Raw genomic sequence first — 17,478 nt, 5'->3', positions numbered from 1 at the left:
GGGTGAACTCCGGGAGTTGGTGATGGACAGGGAGGCCTGGCATGCTGCGATTCATGGGGTCGCAAAGAGTCTGACATGATTGAGTGACTGAACTGAACTGAAGACCTATACACTATAAACTACAAAACACAGCTGAGAAATATAAATAAATAAATGAAGACATATATCATGTTCATGGGATGTAAAACTTGGTATTATTAAGATGTCAATAATTACTGCTGAATTGATTTATAGATTTAATGTAATTTCATTAAAAAGTCCTAGCAGACATTTTTGTTGTCTATGATGAAACTGACAAGCTGATCCTAAAATTTATAAGGAAATGCAAAGGATCTTGAATAGTTAAACTTTGAAAAGACTGTAATACAAGGACTAAATAACACTACTTAATTATAAGACTTATGAAGATACAGTAATCAGTAAGACACATCAAATTGACATATAACCAATGGAACAGATTATCAGAAATAGATCCATACATATGTGAAAATTTTACTTTCATCATTTCAAAGGCAATAGTGAAGAAAGAAATGATGCAGGAACAATTGGGATAGCCATATGCTGAAAAATAAAAAAAGAATCCAGACTTTCATAAGTAAAAATGAAATAAAAAATGGATCACAGACCTGAACGTTAAACATAAAACTGTGCAACTTCTAGAGGAAAACAGGAAAAAATGTTTGACCTTGGGCTAGGCAAAGAATTCTTCAGTTCAGTTCAGTTCAGTTCAGTCACTCAGTCATATCTGACTCTTTGTGATCCCATGGACCGTAGCATGCCAAGCCTCCCTGTCCATCACCAACTCCCAGAGTTTACTCAAACTCATGTCCATTGAATCAGTGATGCCAACCAACCATCTCATCCTCTGTTGTCCCCTTCTCCTCCCGCCTTCAATCCTTCCCAGCTTCAGGGTCTTTGCAAATGAGTCAGTTCTTTGCATCAGGTGGCCAAAGTATCAGAGTTTTAGCTTCAGCATCAGTCCTTCCAATGAATATTCAGGACCAATTTCCTTTAGGATGGACTGGTTGGAATACCAGACCACCTGACCTGCCTCCTGAGAAATCTGTATGCAGGTCTAGAAGCAACAGTTAGAACTGGACATGGAACAACAGACTGGTTCCAAATCAGGAAAGGAGTACGTCAAGGCTGTATATTGTCACCCTGCTTATTTAACTTATATGCAGAGTACGTCTGGATATAATGCTGGACTGGATGAAGCACAAGCTGGAATTAAGACTGCCGGGAGAAATAACAATAACCTCAGATATGCAGATGACACCACCCTTATGGCAGAAAGCAAAGAGAAACTAAAAAGCCTCTTGATGAAAGTGAAAGAGGAGAGTAAAAAGTTGGCTTAAAACTCAACATTCAGAACACTAAGATCATGGCATCTAGCCCCATCACTTCATGGGAAATAGATGGGGAAACAGTGGAAACAGTGTCAGACTTTATTTTTTTGAGCTCCAAAATCACTGCAGATGGTGACTGCAGCCATGAAATTAAAAGACGCTTGCTCCTCGGAAGAAAAGTTATGGCCAACCTAGACACTATATTAAAAAGCAGAGACATTACTTTGCCAACAAAGATCAGTCTAGTCAAAGGTATGGTTTTTCCAGTAGTCGTGTATGGATGTGAGAGTTGGACTATAAAGAAAGCCTGAGTGCCGAAGAATTGATGCTTTTGAACTGTGGTGTTGACGAAGACTCTTAAGAGTCCCTTGGACAGCAAAGGGAATTCTTAGATACACCAAAAGTCATGATTCATAAAGATATACAGGTAAACTCAATTTTGTGAAAGTTAAAAACTTCTGTTCTCTAAAACATTGCTACAAGAATGAAAGGAAAAATCACAATAAAAAAGAGAATATTAAAAAAAGCTATATTTTAATGTAGACTATGAAAAGTAACTTACAAGTTCAATAAGAAAACAGAAAAGATTTTAAAAGATACTGCACCAAAGAAACAGTAAAGAAGATACTCAATATCATTAGCCATTACAGAGAATAAGATTTAAGCCACAACAAAATGCCACTATATACTTATTTGAAAGGCCAAAATTAAAAAGACTTATCATACCAATTGTTCATAAGATATGGAGGATCCACCTTTCTCTTAGAGCTGGTGGAGATGTGAAATGGTATAAAAACTCTATAAAAATTTCTTACAAATTTAAATTTATAATCTTATTTATCTAAATTTAAAATCTTGGACTTCCTTGGTGATCCAGTGGTTAAGAATCCACCCGCCAATGCAGGGGACGCAGGTACGATCCCTGATCCAAGAAGATTGCACATGCCACCAGGCAACTAAGCCTGTGAGCCACAACTACTGAAACCCCCACCCTAGAGCCCACGCTCTGCAACGAGAGAAGCCGCTACAATGAGAAGCCACGCACTGCAACCAGAGAGTAGCCCCCACTTACTGCAACTAGAGAAAGCCCTTGAGCCTCAACGAGGACCCAGCATGGCCAAAAATAAATGAATTTTAAGTCTTACACATTTAATCATACATGTCCCATATAATCCAGGCATTCAACTGATCAGTATTTAGCCTAAAGAAATGAAAGCATATGTCCATTCAAAAACTTGTAAACAAATATCTACAGCATCTTAATTTGTCATTGCTAAAACCCAAAAATGTCCATCAACAAATAATGAAGAAACAACTGTGGTATAATCAAATACTGGTATAGTACTGAGCAATAAACAGTAAAATACAAATAACAACATGATGAACTTCAACATAATTACGCTGACTAAAGGAAGATGAAAAACTTCACACTATCATGTTTATATAAAACTACAGAAAATGGAATCAACTCAATTGTGATAGAAAGTAGAAAGTAGATCAGTGCTTACCTAGGGAAGCTGGAAGGAGACAGAGGAGGAAGGATTACGAGGGGACACAAGAAATGTCAAGTTTTGAAAAAAAATTTTAATAGACTCAGATAAAGCATTTGACAAAATTGAATACCCATTCATAGCAAAAACAAACAACAACAAAAAAGAAAGCAGCAAACTAGGAACAAAAGAAAACTACCTCAATTTAACAAAGGTCACAAATGAAAAAATCTACCTCAAGATTCTCACTTTCTATGCCAACATGAAGAACACAATAGAGACCAGAAATAGACACACATACATGTAACCCAACGGGGTGCCAAAGCAATCCAAAGGGTAAAGGAAATTCCTTTTTTAAAAAATGGTGCTAGAATAACTATCCATAGGAAAACCATTAGTCCTGAACCCTACTCACACTGTAATACAAAATTAACTCAAAATGAATACAGAACTAAATGTAAAAGCAAAACTTAAAAAAGGTCAAGAAAAAATAGGGACAAAACTTTGCCACCTTGGGGCAGACAAAGATTTCTTTTATAGTATACCCAAAAAAAATCATAAAGGAGGAATTTGATAAATTGGAATATATAAAAGTTTTAAAACTCCTTCTAAGATATTAATAAAATAGGTAAGACAAATTGTGGGGAAAATGTTTTTAATGTTCCAAAACAACTTCCTTCTGTTCCAAAATAAAGAACAGTTACCCCTCAAGTGTAAGAAAATAATGATTTCAAATGGGTAAAGATTTGAACAAATATTCCTAAAAATATGAATGATCAGTAAATGAAAGAAACTCAAGATGATTAGTCATCATGGAAATGTAAATTAAAACCACTAAGATACTACTACATACCAACTATAGTATCTAGAATTTAAGGGACTACAAGATCAAGTGTTGAAAAGGATATGGAGTAAGTGGAATGGAGCAATGTAAACTTTCTAAGATTGTTAAACATGTAGTTACTGGGCTTCCCTGGTGGCTCAGTTGGTAAAGAATCCACCTGCAATGCAGGAGACTCAGGTTTGATCCCTGGGTCAGGAAGATCCCCTGGAGAAGGATATGCTAACCCACTCCAGTAATCTTGGCTCAGAAATGCTATGGACAGAGGATTCTGGTGAGCTACAGTTCACAGGGTTGCAAAGAGTTGGACATGACTGAAGCAACTTAGCACACATTACTTATTAGCACACATCACTGAGAAGGGAGCTTTCAACTAATGTTTCGGGGATATGTTTACCAAGTACATGATGCCTGGGCTACCACTTACACAAATGACTTCTGCCTGACTGGCTCTTACCTGTACACCAGCTTCTTGTTTCTTCTCTCACAACTAGCCAGGGCTCTTTTCCTTGCTCCAGTAAGGTAATTACATTTGGCTTAGAAATGGAATGGCCTGCTTTAAAGAAAAAAGAATGCCACAGGATGGAGAAATAAATTGCGACTAGTCAAGATTAAAATTATAATTACGATTATAAAAGATCATAATGATATTGACTATTTTAGAGAAGAATGAGAGAGTTAAAGAACAAGAGATTAGTTGGTAAGGTAAAGTTTTTGTTTTGGTGTGTTTAAAATTCAAACTTTTATGTCTTCTAACTCTAGAGATCAAGCATAATGTGGTTAAAAAGATAACTCTGAAGCCTGGACTCAATTCCTGCCTTTGGCATAACCTTGAACAATTCATTTAAACCCACTGCACCTCAGTATTCTCCTTTATAAAATGGGGATAATAGTACTGTTGGGGGAATTAAATCAGTTAATACTCAAGTTATTTTAGTAAGTTAAATCACATAATGTACCTAGAATAATGCTTACTGCACAGTAATCAAAATGTTAACTATTAACTTTATTCTTATGCTCTAGTATCACTAGAGGACACAAGAAAGGACAGCTATAAGATATTCGTTCCATTCTGAATGTAATTTTCACCAATCACAACTTTCAACAACAAATCAGATGAAGACTTTTGTTTTAGGAAATGAACTGCATTTGGTACAATTTTAAATAAATTCCAATTATCCAACCCATTATCATACAAACTGTGGAGGCTCTGAGAGCAATTCAGGGCCCTGTGATAAGCTAATATCCCTAAAACTGTTTCAAATCATAAAATGAAGTATTAGAGCAATTTGGAACACAAATTAACAAAAAAACTTCGATCCTTTGACCATGTTGTACAATATATGCCGCAAATTTCTAATTTAGCTGCTTGGTCATTATGGAAGAGATGCAAATACAAAAACAGAACACATGGAGATATAAGTATGACTGAAGGATAGAGAAGATTAAGGTATTTAATGGTGCTGCCATTTCTAACCTGACAAAGCTCAGCCACTTTTTGGGGAAGAGGAAAAACAAATTTAGTTAGTTTCTTGAAAGGCAGCCCTGCAAATCACAGTGGAAAAAATACATAGCCTATAGAGCAGATTCTAAATTAACCTAAATTAACCTAAATTATTTGAGGCTGATGAACATACCCAATGAGACCAAGTTACCATAGTTCTCCATCATCACATCCCGGTACAAAGTCTTCTGAACAGGGTCCAGGCATTCCCACTCCTGCTGAGAGAATCCTATGGCCACATCACTGAATGTCAACGATCCCTGAAACCATAAATACACGTGTCACTGAAGAAATTAAAGAAAATACGTTGAAAGTAGAAGCAGAGGAATTGATGGACTTCTCTGCAGGAAAAGAGAAAATGAAAGCACGTAGAACGGCAATCTAGAATATGGAAGGAGACTGAAGCACAATGTATACATATTTTTTAAGAAGCCTGCTGACACAGGTCGAATGTCTTCCATACTCTGGATACTTCTAAATATCTGAACCATTTGGAAATGGACAAAATAATAATGTTTCCCTCCTAAACTAAAAAGCCTACACAAGAATAATGTTCAAATAGTATCTGCCTCAAAAATTCTCAATAAATATTTCTTCAAATTTTAGAAAACTGGGTAAAATTAAAGATTTCCTTCAAGTGTTCTTGTTCAGACACCCAGTCACATCCAACTCTTTGTGATCCCATGGACTGCAGCACGCGAGGCTTCTCTGTCCTTCACCATCTCCCGGAGTTTGCTCAAACTCATGTCCATCGAGTCAGTGATGCCATCCAACTATCCCATCCTCTGTCACCCCCTTCTCCTTCTGCCTTCAGTCTTTCCCAGCATCAGGGTCTTTTCCAATGAGTCAGCTCTTCACATCAGGTAGCCAAAGTATTGGAGCTTCAGCTTCAGCATCAGTCCTTTCAATTAATATTCAGGGTTGATTTCCTTTAGGATTGACTGGTTTGATCTCCTTGCAGTCCAAGGGACTCTCAAGAGTCTTCAACAGCACCACAGTTTGAAGGTTATCAATTCTTTGTCACTCAGCCTTTTTTATTGTCCAGCTCTCACATCCACACATGACTACTGGAAAAACCACAGCTTTGATTAGATGGACATTTGTCAGCAAAGTAATGTCCCTGCTTTTTAATATGCTGTGTAGGTTTGTCATTGCTTTTCTTCCAAACAGCAAGTGTCTTTTAATTTCTTGACTATTGTCACCATCTACAGTGATTTTGCAGCCCATGAAAATAAAGTCTGTCACCAGCCCATGAAAATAAAGTCTGTCACTGCTTCCATTGTTCTTCCATCTATTTGCCATGAAGTGAAGGCACTGGATGCCATAATCTTTTTTTTTTAATGCTGAGTTTTAAGCCAGCTTTTTCACTCTCCTCTTTCCCCTTCATCAAGAGGCTCTTTATTTCTTCTTCACTTTCTGGCATAAGGGTGGTGTAATCTGCATATCTGAAGTTACGGGTATTTCTCCTGGCAATCTTGATTCCATCTTGTGCTTCACCTAGCCTGGCGTTTCGCATGATGTACTCTGCATATAAGTTAAGTAAGCAGGGTGACAATATACAGTCTTGTCATACTCCTTTCCCAATTTTGAAGCAGTCCATTGTTCCGTGTCTGGTTCTAACTGTTGTTGCTTCTTGACCTGCATACAGGTTTTGCAGGAGGCAGGTAAGGTGGTCTGAGATTTCCATCTCTTTAAGAATTTTGCAGTTTATTGTGATTTATACTCCTAGGGACGGGGGAGCCTGGTGGGCTGGCGTCTATGGGGTCACACAGAGTTGGACATGACTGAAGTGACTTAGCAGCATACAAAATCTTTAGCGTAGTCAATGAAGAATACGTAGATGTTTTTCTAGACTCTCTAGCTTTTGCTATGATCCAATGGATGGCAATTTGATCTTTGGTTCCTCTGCATTTTCCTGTATATCTGGAAGTTTTCGGTTCACATATCATTGACGCCTAGCTTGGAGGATTTTGAGCATTACTTTGCTAGCATGTGAAACGAGTGCAATTTTGCGGTATTTTGAACATTCTTTGGCGTTGCCCTTCTTTGGGATTGGAATGAAAACTGACCTTTTCCAGTCCTATGGCCACTGCTGAGATTTCCAGATTTGCTGGCATATTGAGTGCAGCACTTTAAAAGCATCATCTTTCAGGATTTGAAATAAGCATTAAGTCCTTCATTATGTCAGATATTGCCATAAGCATTTTTGTTTTGTTCAATAAATCCATGTATTATTTTGGTATATGACATTGTATTTTATAAGTAAATCATATTTAATCATTTACACAATTAGATACTCAACATTCGGAAAGTTTTCCACAATTCTAAGGTCCTGTTTTCACCAACTACATATAATGATATGCATTGTTGCTGTTATCTACCATTTCTCACTAAATGTTTTCCTTATTCTGAGTGTGGCAGGTAACTTTATTGATTACCAATAATCTCCATTTCCTGGAATTTATGTCCTCATGTAATCCTCTCCCTTTGAATGTGGGCTGAACCCAGTGAAAGAATTATTTCTGACAGAATAGAATAGAGAAAAGTGATGGAATGTCATGTTCAATGTTGGCTTATAAAAAACCATGAATTCCACACTGCTTATTCTCTCTTGCAGTCTCACTTGCTCACTCTGTGGAAGCCAGCTACCATGTTGTGAGCTGCTCTAAGGAGAGGCCCACATGACAATAAACCAAGGACAGCTGCCAGTCAACAGCTACTGAGGAAGTGAGGCCCTCAATCCAACAGCCATGAGAACTTCATCAAGTCAACAACAATATCAGTGAGCCTGGATGCAGATCCACTCAAAAGTTGGGCTTTAAAATGACTGCAAACCTGACCAACACATTGATAACCCTATAAGAGACCCAGAGCAGAAGAGTCAAGCTAAGCCACATCCAAATATTTGACTGACTGAAACTGTGAGATAAATGTTTGCTGCTTTAAGATACAGAGTAATTAATTAAATTAATTAATTTCAGAGTAATTAATTATGCAGTAAAAGATAACTCATTTGACTTAAATGATACTGAAGAAGGCTGGTCAATTATACAGATGTTACACAAACATAGCATGTCTCATTCAACAACAAAATAGCCTTAGTATTTATGTCTCATGGCTTTCCTAGCAAATCCATGACTGCCATCTTAAAAGCCCCAATCATAACCTAATCCACAGAAAGCAAGAATTTCATACCACATTAAGATTCAGGTCATTCAATGATAAATTCCACTGCATCTACCTGGAAATCTCACATCTGTGGAAAACATCAAAGTCTTACCATGGATAGTTAAATAGAACCACTATCTCTATCTCCTAAAGGAAATCAGTCCTGAATATTCATTGGAAGGACTGATGCTGAAGCTGAAACTCCAATACTTTGGCCACCTGATGTGAAGAACTGACTCATTTGAAAAGACCCTGAAACTGGGAAAGATTGAAGGCAGGAGGAGAAGGGACAACAGAGGATGAGATGGTTGGATGGCATCACTGACTCGATGGACATGAGTTTGAGCAGGATCCAGGAGTTGGTGATGGTGATGGACAGGGAGGCCTGGTGTGCTGCAGTCCATGGAGTCGAAAAGAGTCGGACACGAGTGAGTGACTGAACTGAACTGTCTCTATCTCCAAACTACAAATCTGACCTGCACAGCATAAATCTTTACTTCAAAGAACTTTAAGCCCCATTATTCCATCACTGCCCTTAATTGAAAAATGGGCACTTAAAATACACTGAATAATCTGGGAAATAATTATATGAACGCTAGTTTCGGATGGGCCAAACAGAGACAGTGCTAAGTAATCTGACCTCATATTTCTCTGGAACAATAGTTAGGAAACAGGTTATTTATTTATTTATTAGGAAACAGGTTATTTGAGCAAACTTTCTCTTAGGAAACTTCAGGAAAATTAATTAAAATGCTTACATGACCTAAAATACACACACATGTTTCAACAAGAAGAGAAATATTAACTTACATGGGCCATGGTTTTAGACCTATAAGAGCTGATCAGTCCTCTGGGCTTCTCTATCAGAAAAGCCGAGTCCAGAAAACCCAGACCTGGGAGAAGAGAAAGACTTTCAGATGTGCTTTAGAGTTTCCACACTGGGCATCAGTTAATATCACCATTTATGCTCTTCTATTCCAGATTCCTAATCACTTTGCATTACACACAACTTGGGTAAGTAAGAATTCTGGACAAATTCATTCCTCACTCATTTCCCAGAGCCCTCAGCTGCAGTCATTAGAAATGTTCTGACCAATGTACCATTGTGATCAGATTGATATGAACCTGAGATTGGGCAGCTGTGTCCTGCTCTAAACAGATCTTCCTCTTTCCATTGTGAACTTCAAGACAGAAAAGAGGCTATGTAATCCAAATTAAAACCTCTTTTTGTGGCCTTGAAAGTGGTTGCAGTTGATCAATATTAGAGATGGACAAGAAATGTTCAGCATTCTAAGTCCAGCAAAGCTTATTAGTTAAATATATGACAGACCAACAATATACTAGAATACAAAGTAGTCATTAAATGTTAAATTGGGAAGAATATTTAATGAAGTGGAAAGTGTTTCATTTACATCAATAGAAAAGTCAACTAATATATTTCTATTTATAAAATATAGCAGCATATTAATCAATACAGAGAAAAGAATGACAGATAATCATAAAACAGAAGATAGAAATGTCTAGAAATTTGTATGTCTACATACCAAGAGCTCTTATATTTTTGGTTGTTTTGCATTGTTTGTTTTTGTGGGGATGTCTTTAGAAATGAATCACTGTGTATTCAATTGTTTTTAGTCCATACATGAAACAATCAAATAAGACTACTGAAGACATAAAATATATCTTTGCCATGATCAGAATTTGACATGAGCAATCCCTATCTTTTTGCTTAGATCTTGTTTTTTTTTTAAAAGGTTACTTCATAATCATTGTAATAACTGACATAGGAATTTGAAGGATTTTTTTAACTTAAGGTGAAGACTTCCCAAAAGTTCTTTGTTCTTTAAATTCACATTATTTTACTAAATGGCTTTTGTTTCCTTTGGATCCTAGTATCTCATTTCATACTTTTTTCTCAGTTATGTTGGAATTTTGGCTACAAAAAACTTGGGAACAGTCCCTGAGTAATCTCTTTTGTAAACTGATGACAGTCTCAATGCATCTTTATTTCAGATCTTTTTGACAGAAGAATTTTTGTTTCTGAACCAGTCAGTTTTGTCATGATTCCCTCCAGACAGCTGCTGAATTATTTTACCTATAATTTTGCTATACATCTCATGCTAGAATGAAGTCTACAAGATATAAAGGTCATAGTAAAAATATCCACTTATATTGCCATACAGATCCCATGTGCTCAGTATTACTTGTTTATATTCTTACTGTCACTACAGTCACCCAGATGTCTCCTTTAGGTAGGTCACTTAACTCTCACCAGTGGCCTTTATCACATACTACCTTATAATTATCCCTATTCAGATTTATTCAGATTGTTTTAATTTTTTTTAATTAATTAATTTATTTGTTTTTGGCTGTGCTGAGTCTTCACTGTGGTACTGGCTTTTCTCTAGTTGCAGCAAGCAGGGGCTACGTTCTAGTTGTGGTGTGCGGGCTTCTCATTGCAATGGCTTCTCTTGTTGTGGAGCATGGGCTCTAGGGTGCATGGACTTCAGTAGCTGTGGCTTGAGACGCCCTAGAGCACAGGCTCAGCAGCTGTGGCACACGGGCTTAGTTGCTCCGAGGCATGTTGGGAATCTTCCTGCACCAGGGATTGAACCTATGTCTCCTGCATTGCCAGGTGGATTCTTAACCACTGAATCACCAGGGAAGCCCTATTCCTATTCAGATTTTAAATTCCTTCACAGATTATAAGTACTCTGAAGGAAGTAATTATGTCTTTTTAGTAATTGCATTACCTCAAATATTATACTTTCCAGGTCTGGCATATTTAAAACAATTAAAAGAAGTATGATTTTTTTTACTACAAAATACCACTTTTCAAAAAATTTTTAAGGAAATAACTATATAAATTTACAAAGTATATACACAAGGATGTTCATCAGAGAATAATTTTTGATGGTCCATAATTAAAAACATGAAAATCTCACTGCAAGCAAACCGGTTAAATATATTATAGTCTGCTATTTTGTGACATTTATGCCATGCTATTCTTAATAAGGATGATATTAAACCACATAATTGATGGAAAACAGTATTAAAAGAATTGCTCAGTGAAGAAAGCATGCATAATTTAGGAGGTGGCATCCCACTGAAATTAAGAAAAACATTTCAATGCCGATTTCCTCATCAGCAAAGTAAGGATAAAAAAAATCACATAAAACTATTTTGAAGACTAGGCAAAATAATCCATATACACACTAAACTGTACATCATGATGACTAATGTAAAATTTCTATCATTACTGAAGAAGAAAATCATTCCATATTCCTTAATCTTTCATTATAAAAAGTTAATTCTGATGCTTCCTGGTTTTATTAAAACTTGTGCTTCTTGAGTTTCCTCTTTCTTATAATTCTAATATTTAATAAAATTTTAGGAGTTACATATGAGAAAATAGATTTCTGCTTTATAAAATCATTATTTTAAAAAAGAGATTATTAGACAAGAGAATAGGTTTCTGCTTTATAAAATCATTATTTTTAAAAAGAGAGATTATTAGACAAGAAAAGAGAAACTATGCCCTTCCTCAGTCCCCAGCAGCTATAGAGAGTAAGAAAAACTTTTCAGAATCATAAACCAGTTCAAAGAATAGTATGATAAAATTGAGAATACAACTGGAGAATCAATTTTATTCTTCACATATTTACATAAATATTTATAAATATTATCTTTATTTTCTAGCATAACAACTATGTTTGTAAAAATTGCTTGTACTTGCAAGACACCTGGAAATTAGAGATTAGTGTTATTTTTTCAGAAATTAAGCTCAAACTTCTAAGTTATTAACTCTGAAAAGATGTCTCCCTTAGTAATACAGTGCTCTGGTAATTGTTTCAAATAACATTTGTAATAAATAAAAGGCATAACTGTTTGTAATGCTTTTCACACAAGATTCTCTGCCCTTCCCTCTTCTCCTTACATATACAGGGTATAATGTTCATTATTGGATTAGATTAGATTGTTTTGAACTATGAGTTGGACTCTTTTGTCTCCTTGATCAATTTTATTCTGCCAAAACAAAGCCACACAAAAGTGGAATTAAAAAAAAAATATATATATATACATCAAAATGTTAAAATGATTATCTCTAGGGAGATTATGGGTTATCCTTGCTTTCTTCTCAATATATTCCTTAAGGAAATGAACACAGGCTTATTTTTTGGCAGTAAACCTGTATTAATTCCATTATCATAAATAAAATATAAAGATATTTCAAAGTATTAAAATATTTATAGACATGACTTTGGAAAGAGGCTATATTTTCCTTATTAAAAAGATTTGTTAATATCAGACCTACGATGAAAACCTCAACATGATTAAAATACCACTTAGGTATATTCACTTCCTGAATACTCTTTAGCTGTATTGCACTGATGATAATTAGAGACATTTCACCATAAACACTTTAACATCAACAGAAAGGGAAACTGCCTTCACAAATTAATGTGAACATGTATACCAAGTAGATAGAAAAGTTAGTACATAGAAAATGCTCAGTAAATGTAGCTGAACACTTTCATTCTTCTCTGAAAAACCAATTAAACTATCATTTTGTCTACAATCCTTGCAAGTTTTTACAAAATTCTCTTTTTAAAATGAGCTGAGGCTTTCAAATTTTCTTGACTACTGTTTTATAACTACAGTATATTAAGATTGCTCAACATTGGATAATAGCCATTTTTTTTTCTTGTAATGACTAATTCTTATGAACAGGAATTTTATTATCTATGTAATATTTTAACTCATGGATGTCCTGTGATTTTCTTAACCATTCCATTTGTATAATCATTAATTTTGTGAAAAATCATCTAAAAGTATAAAAATCTTTCATTGCAGATGAGTTACCCATGTCTAATCTTTTAAGGTTATGCACACCTTTGAAAAATGCATTTTTACAAATATATGCAGTAATTCTAGACAATTACAAAGACTTTGTGGTCCCTTGTAAGCCCCCAAACACAAAGGACCCCTGGATCAGAACACTCTGGAAAATTAGCTCCATCTAGCCCTTTGATCGGAGAAGGCAATGGCACCCCACTCCAGTACTCTTGCCTGGAAAATCCCATGGACGGAGGCGCCTGGTAGGCTGCACTCCATGGGGTCGCGAAGAGTCGGACACGACTGAGCGACTTCACTTTCACTTTTCACTTTCATGCATTGGAGAAGAAAATGGCAACCCACTCCAGTGTTCTTGCCTGGAGAATCCCAGGGACGGGGGAGCCTGGTAGGCTACCGTCTATGGGGTCGCACAGAGTCGGACACGACTGAAGTGACTTAGCATAGCATAGCATAGCTAGCCCTTTGATCGGAGAAAGCAATGGCACCCCACTCCAGTAATCTTGCCTGGAAAATCCCATGGACGGAGGCGCCTGGTAGGCTGCACTCCATGGGGTCGCGAAGAGTCGGACACGACTGAGCGACTTCACTTTCACTTTTCACTTTCATGCATTGGAGAAGGAAATGGCAACCCACTCCAGTGTTCTTGTCTGGAGAATCCCAGGGACGGGGGAGCCTGGTGGGCTGCCGTCTATGGGGTCGCACAGAGTCGGACACGACGGAAGCGACTTAGCAGCAGCAGCCCTTTGATAACAGAAGCACTCATCACATTAACTTTATATTTTCGTCATTGATTTACAGAAATCTGAAGGGTGAATGACACCACAATAAAGACAATGTTGAGCATTTATTGTGTTCCATCCTTCAAAGCTACTAAATCCGCCGTGATCTCATACATAAAACCAGCATTAAGTGGGACTGTGGAATCTGTATCAAGGCTCACAGCAGGTTTCTGCCATCGGAGCTCAAGAAATGCTTTCATACTCAAATGTATAAATGAGCCCCAGAGAACTTCCAGGAAGGGTAATCCAAGGAAGGATCGGGGTAGGAACCTGTCTCAGGAGCAATTCTTTTTTTCCCCCCAATAACAGCCTTTTAACAGCTGGACATTATTTAATTATTAATACAACTTTTGGCAGCCACAGTGTGCTGGAGGCTATTTAAAGTTCTGGACGGCAGGAGGAGAAATGGGGGAATTTATAATTTAGGGTGGGCAGCGACCAGGACAGACTCTCAAGCCCCTTGCTACAAAGTGGCCTCTCTCAGAACCCTGGCCTCAGGGACAATTCTTGATTTTAAAATTCCGATTTCAGCAGCCGGTAGGTACTTTCTTGCTGGAAGGTGTCTTGCAGGACTCAAAAACAGATTTCCCAACAGCGTTCACATTCTTTGGGAGACATACATGTTTGAGAGAAGCCTGGAAGCAGCGGCGGGGACAAAGAGCTCTGTGTAATCCACGTTCACAGAAAGGACACTCACTCGGTGTCTCCGTCACACAAAACGAACGCACACCTCTCTCAGTCTCACAATCGCACTCACTCTAAAAGAGGGATAAAACCAGCGCCCCCCCAACCCCGCTGTTCAAGCGTCCACAGCCTCGAGGGGACGCGCGGACTCGCGCGGCGGCGCTCGGGCGGTCCACGCTTTCAGCGCCTTTCGCAACCCCACTCCCACCGCCACTCACCGTCCCTCGCGGGCTCTGGCTAAGTCTGCATAGTCGCCTCCGCGGCGACCCACGCTGGATTCCTCCTCAGACGGTGCCACTCACGCGCAGTCTGCAACAAGAGATACGGAAAAAGAACCAGAGGCCAAAGTCACCGGGTAGTCTGTGGGACGTAAGGCTCCACGTCTTAAAACTCCTAAAGCAAAGTAGCCGCCGGGTGGGGCCGGGAGGCTTCTGGGAGTGACCGCCGGACTGCGCCTGCGCAGCGCATACTTGACGGAAGGCGGGACGTGAGGCAGGGGGTGTGTCCAACGGGTCCCTGGGCCAGGAGGAGGCGTATCCGAATGGGACCTGATCAGAGAACTGGGAGGAGTGGACTTAGGGGCTCTTCTTTTCGCAGGCTTTCAAGCCTGCTTGTGAGAGATCTGCACAATTAAATCAGTAATATGACCCTGAGGGCCATGAGTGGAAGATCTGGAAGGTGGGTTCATAATCCAAACTCTCCCTTCCCTACAAGGCTCATTCCACTCAAAATGCCACAGATTCCTGTGGTTTTTACAGCTGAAGCCTCTGAGGTTACAAAAGGTGTATAACATTATATTGCTGATTAGCAAAGCCGTGTTTCCAGGTGAGAAAAGCTGGATAAAGTGCGTGTGTGTGTGTTTGCTCAGTTGACTGACTCTTTGCGACTCCATGGACTTGTAGCCTGCCAGGCTTCTCTGTCCGTGGAATTCTCCAGGAAAGAATGATGGAGTGGGTTGCCATTTCCACCTCCAGGGAATCTTCCTGACCCAGGGATAGAACTCTTGAATCTACTGCATTGGCAAGCAGATTCTTTACCACTGAGTCACCTGGGAAGCCCGGATAAAGTGAGACTTTGCTTTTAATATACAACATTTTCCCACTGTAGAAAAAGGCAGAATGAATGTTGGTCCCTTTTTCTAGACTACTTATTGCAGGAGTTCTCTGAAAACTAGAACAAAAAGAAAAGCAATATCTTATTTACATTTTACAATACTATGTCCACCTGAAATTGTTGTTAAGGGGTTCTTTTCATCCCTCTCTACTCTATTATGAACTGATGGGCTTGACTGCATTTTAAAAGCCCACTAGTTGAGAAACATCTTTTAATTCCTAATGCCTGGTTATGACATCTCATTGAAAAATATTTTGCTTCTCTGTTGTTTGGACAGTGAAGATAAATTAGGTTCAGAATCTAAGAGGGAAATTCTTCTGGGCTATCAGAAGAATCAAAGTTGCATTCATATAAATTTAGATTAATGAGTAAGACTGGCAAGTGGGAAATGTAAAGTTCTCATCAAAGGATACCTATATGTCAGTCATCATCATTACAACATATTTTAAATACGCAAACCATGAATAGATAACATTTAAATGATATAAAGTATCCTTTTGTATATAAAAGGATATAATTAAAATGTGATCAATCTCTTTTGCCATATATTTCAGACATACAGTGGCTAATATTAGCATGCACACCATTTTTAATGTTTAACCTTACAAATTTTTTTCTCTTCTCATAAAAATAATTTATCTTGACATCTTTTAGAATTTTATTGAATTGTAGTTCATTTATAATATTAATTTCTGCTGTACAGCAAAGTGATTCAGTTATACATAGATATAATTTTTCATATTCTTTTCCATTGTGGTTTATCACAGGATATTGAATATAGTTCCCTGTGATATACAATAGGACCTTGTTGTTTCAGATGTTATTTTAAAATAAAATATACAGATATTTACACATACACACATGAATACAAAATGTATATGTAATTTCAAATACTATGTGTGTTATATGCATATGAAAGTATATATTTTTCTTCACACAAATGTGTTTCCATATCAGTACACAGACATGTTATCATTTTTAACAACTGCAAAGTAGGCCACAGTATGTGTAGCTGAACCCTTTTCTAAGAAATGAAACTCTACAAATAAATATTATAAATTTTCCTACTTTTTGTATCAGTTCAGTTCAGTTCAGTCACATCTGACTCTTTGCGACCCCATGAATCACAGCAAGCCAGGCCTCCCTGTCCATCACCAACTCCCAGAGTTCACTCAAACTCACGTCCATGGAGTCGGTGAAGCCATCCAGCCATCTCATCCTCTGTCATCTCATTCTCCTCCTGCCCCCAATCCCTCCCAGCATCAGAGTCTTTTCCAATGAGTTAACTCTTTGCATGAGGTGGCCAAAGTATTGGAGTTTCAGCTTCAGCATCAGTCCTTCCAATGAACACCCAGGACTGATCTCCTTCAGAGTGGACTGGTTGGATCTCCTTGCAGCCAAGGGACTCTCGAGTCTTCTCCAACACCACAGTTCAAAAGCATCAATTCTTCGGCGCTCAGCTTTCTTCACAGTCCAACTCTCACATCCATACATGACCAATGGAAAAACCATAGCCTTGACTAGATGAACATTTGTTGGCAAAGTGATATCTTTGCTTTTGAATATGCTATCTAGGTTGGTCATAACTTTCCTTTCAAGGAGTAAGCGTCTTTTAATTTCATGACTGCAATCACCATCTGCAGTGATTTTGGAGCCCCCAAAATAAAGTCTGCCACTGTTTCCACTGTTTCCC

The 17,478-nt window shown here is 37.9% G+C and overlaps 1 protein-coding gene across 1 annotated transcript in view; it reads right to left on the bottom strand.

Moving 5' to 3' along the window:
• The window catches only part of LOC104995430 (zinc finger protein 420-like), a 54,173-nt gene extending 39,072 nt beyond the window's left edge, over window positions 1–15,101 (bottom strand). The window contains 4 exon segments of the mRNA XM_010849304.1: window positions 4,138–4,236; window positions 5,318–5,444; window positions 9,163–9,245; window positions 14,891–15,101. Coding sequence (XP_010847606.1) covers window positions 4,138–4,236; window positions 5,318–5,444; window positions 9,163–9,171 — 235 coding nt within the window. The 5' untranslated portion in view covers window positions 9,172–9,245; window positions 14,891–15,101.
• Between the last annotated feature and the right edge of the window lie 2,377 nt (window positions 15,102–17,478).

Source organism: Bison bison, unplaced genomic scaffold, assembly GCF_000754665.1.
Source record: "Bison bison bison isolate TAMUID 2011002044 unplaced genomic scaffold, Bison_UMD1.0 scf7180017864280, whole genome shotgun sequence".
NCBI lineage: Eukaryota > Metazoa > Chordata > Mammalia > Artiodactyla > Bovidae > Bison > Bison bison.
This window is presented reverse-complemented; position numbering and strand designations above follow the sequence as displayed.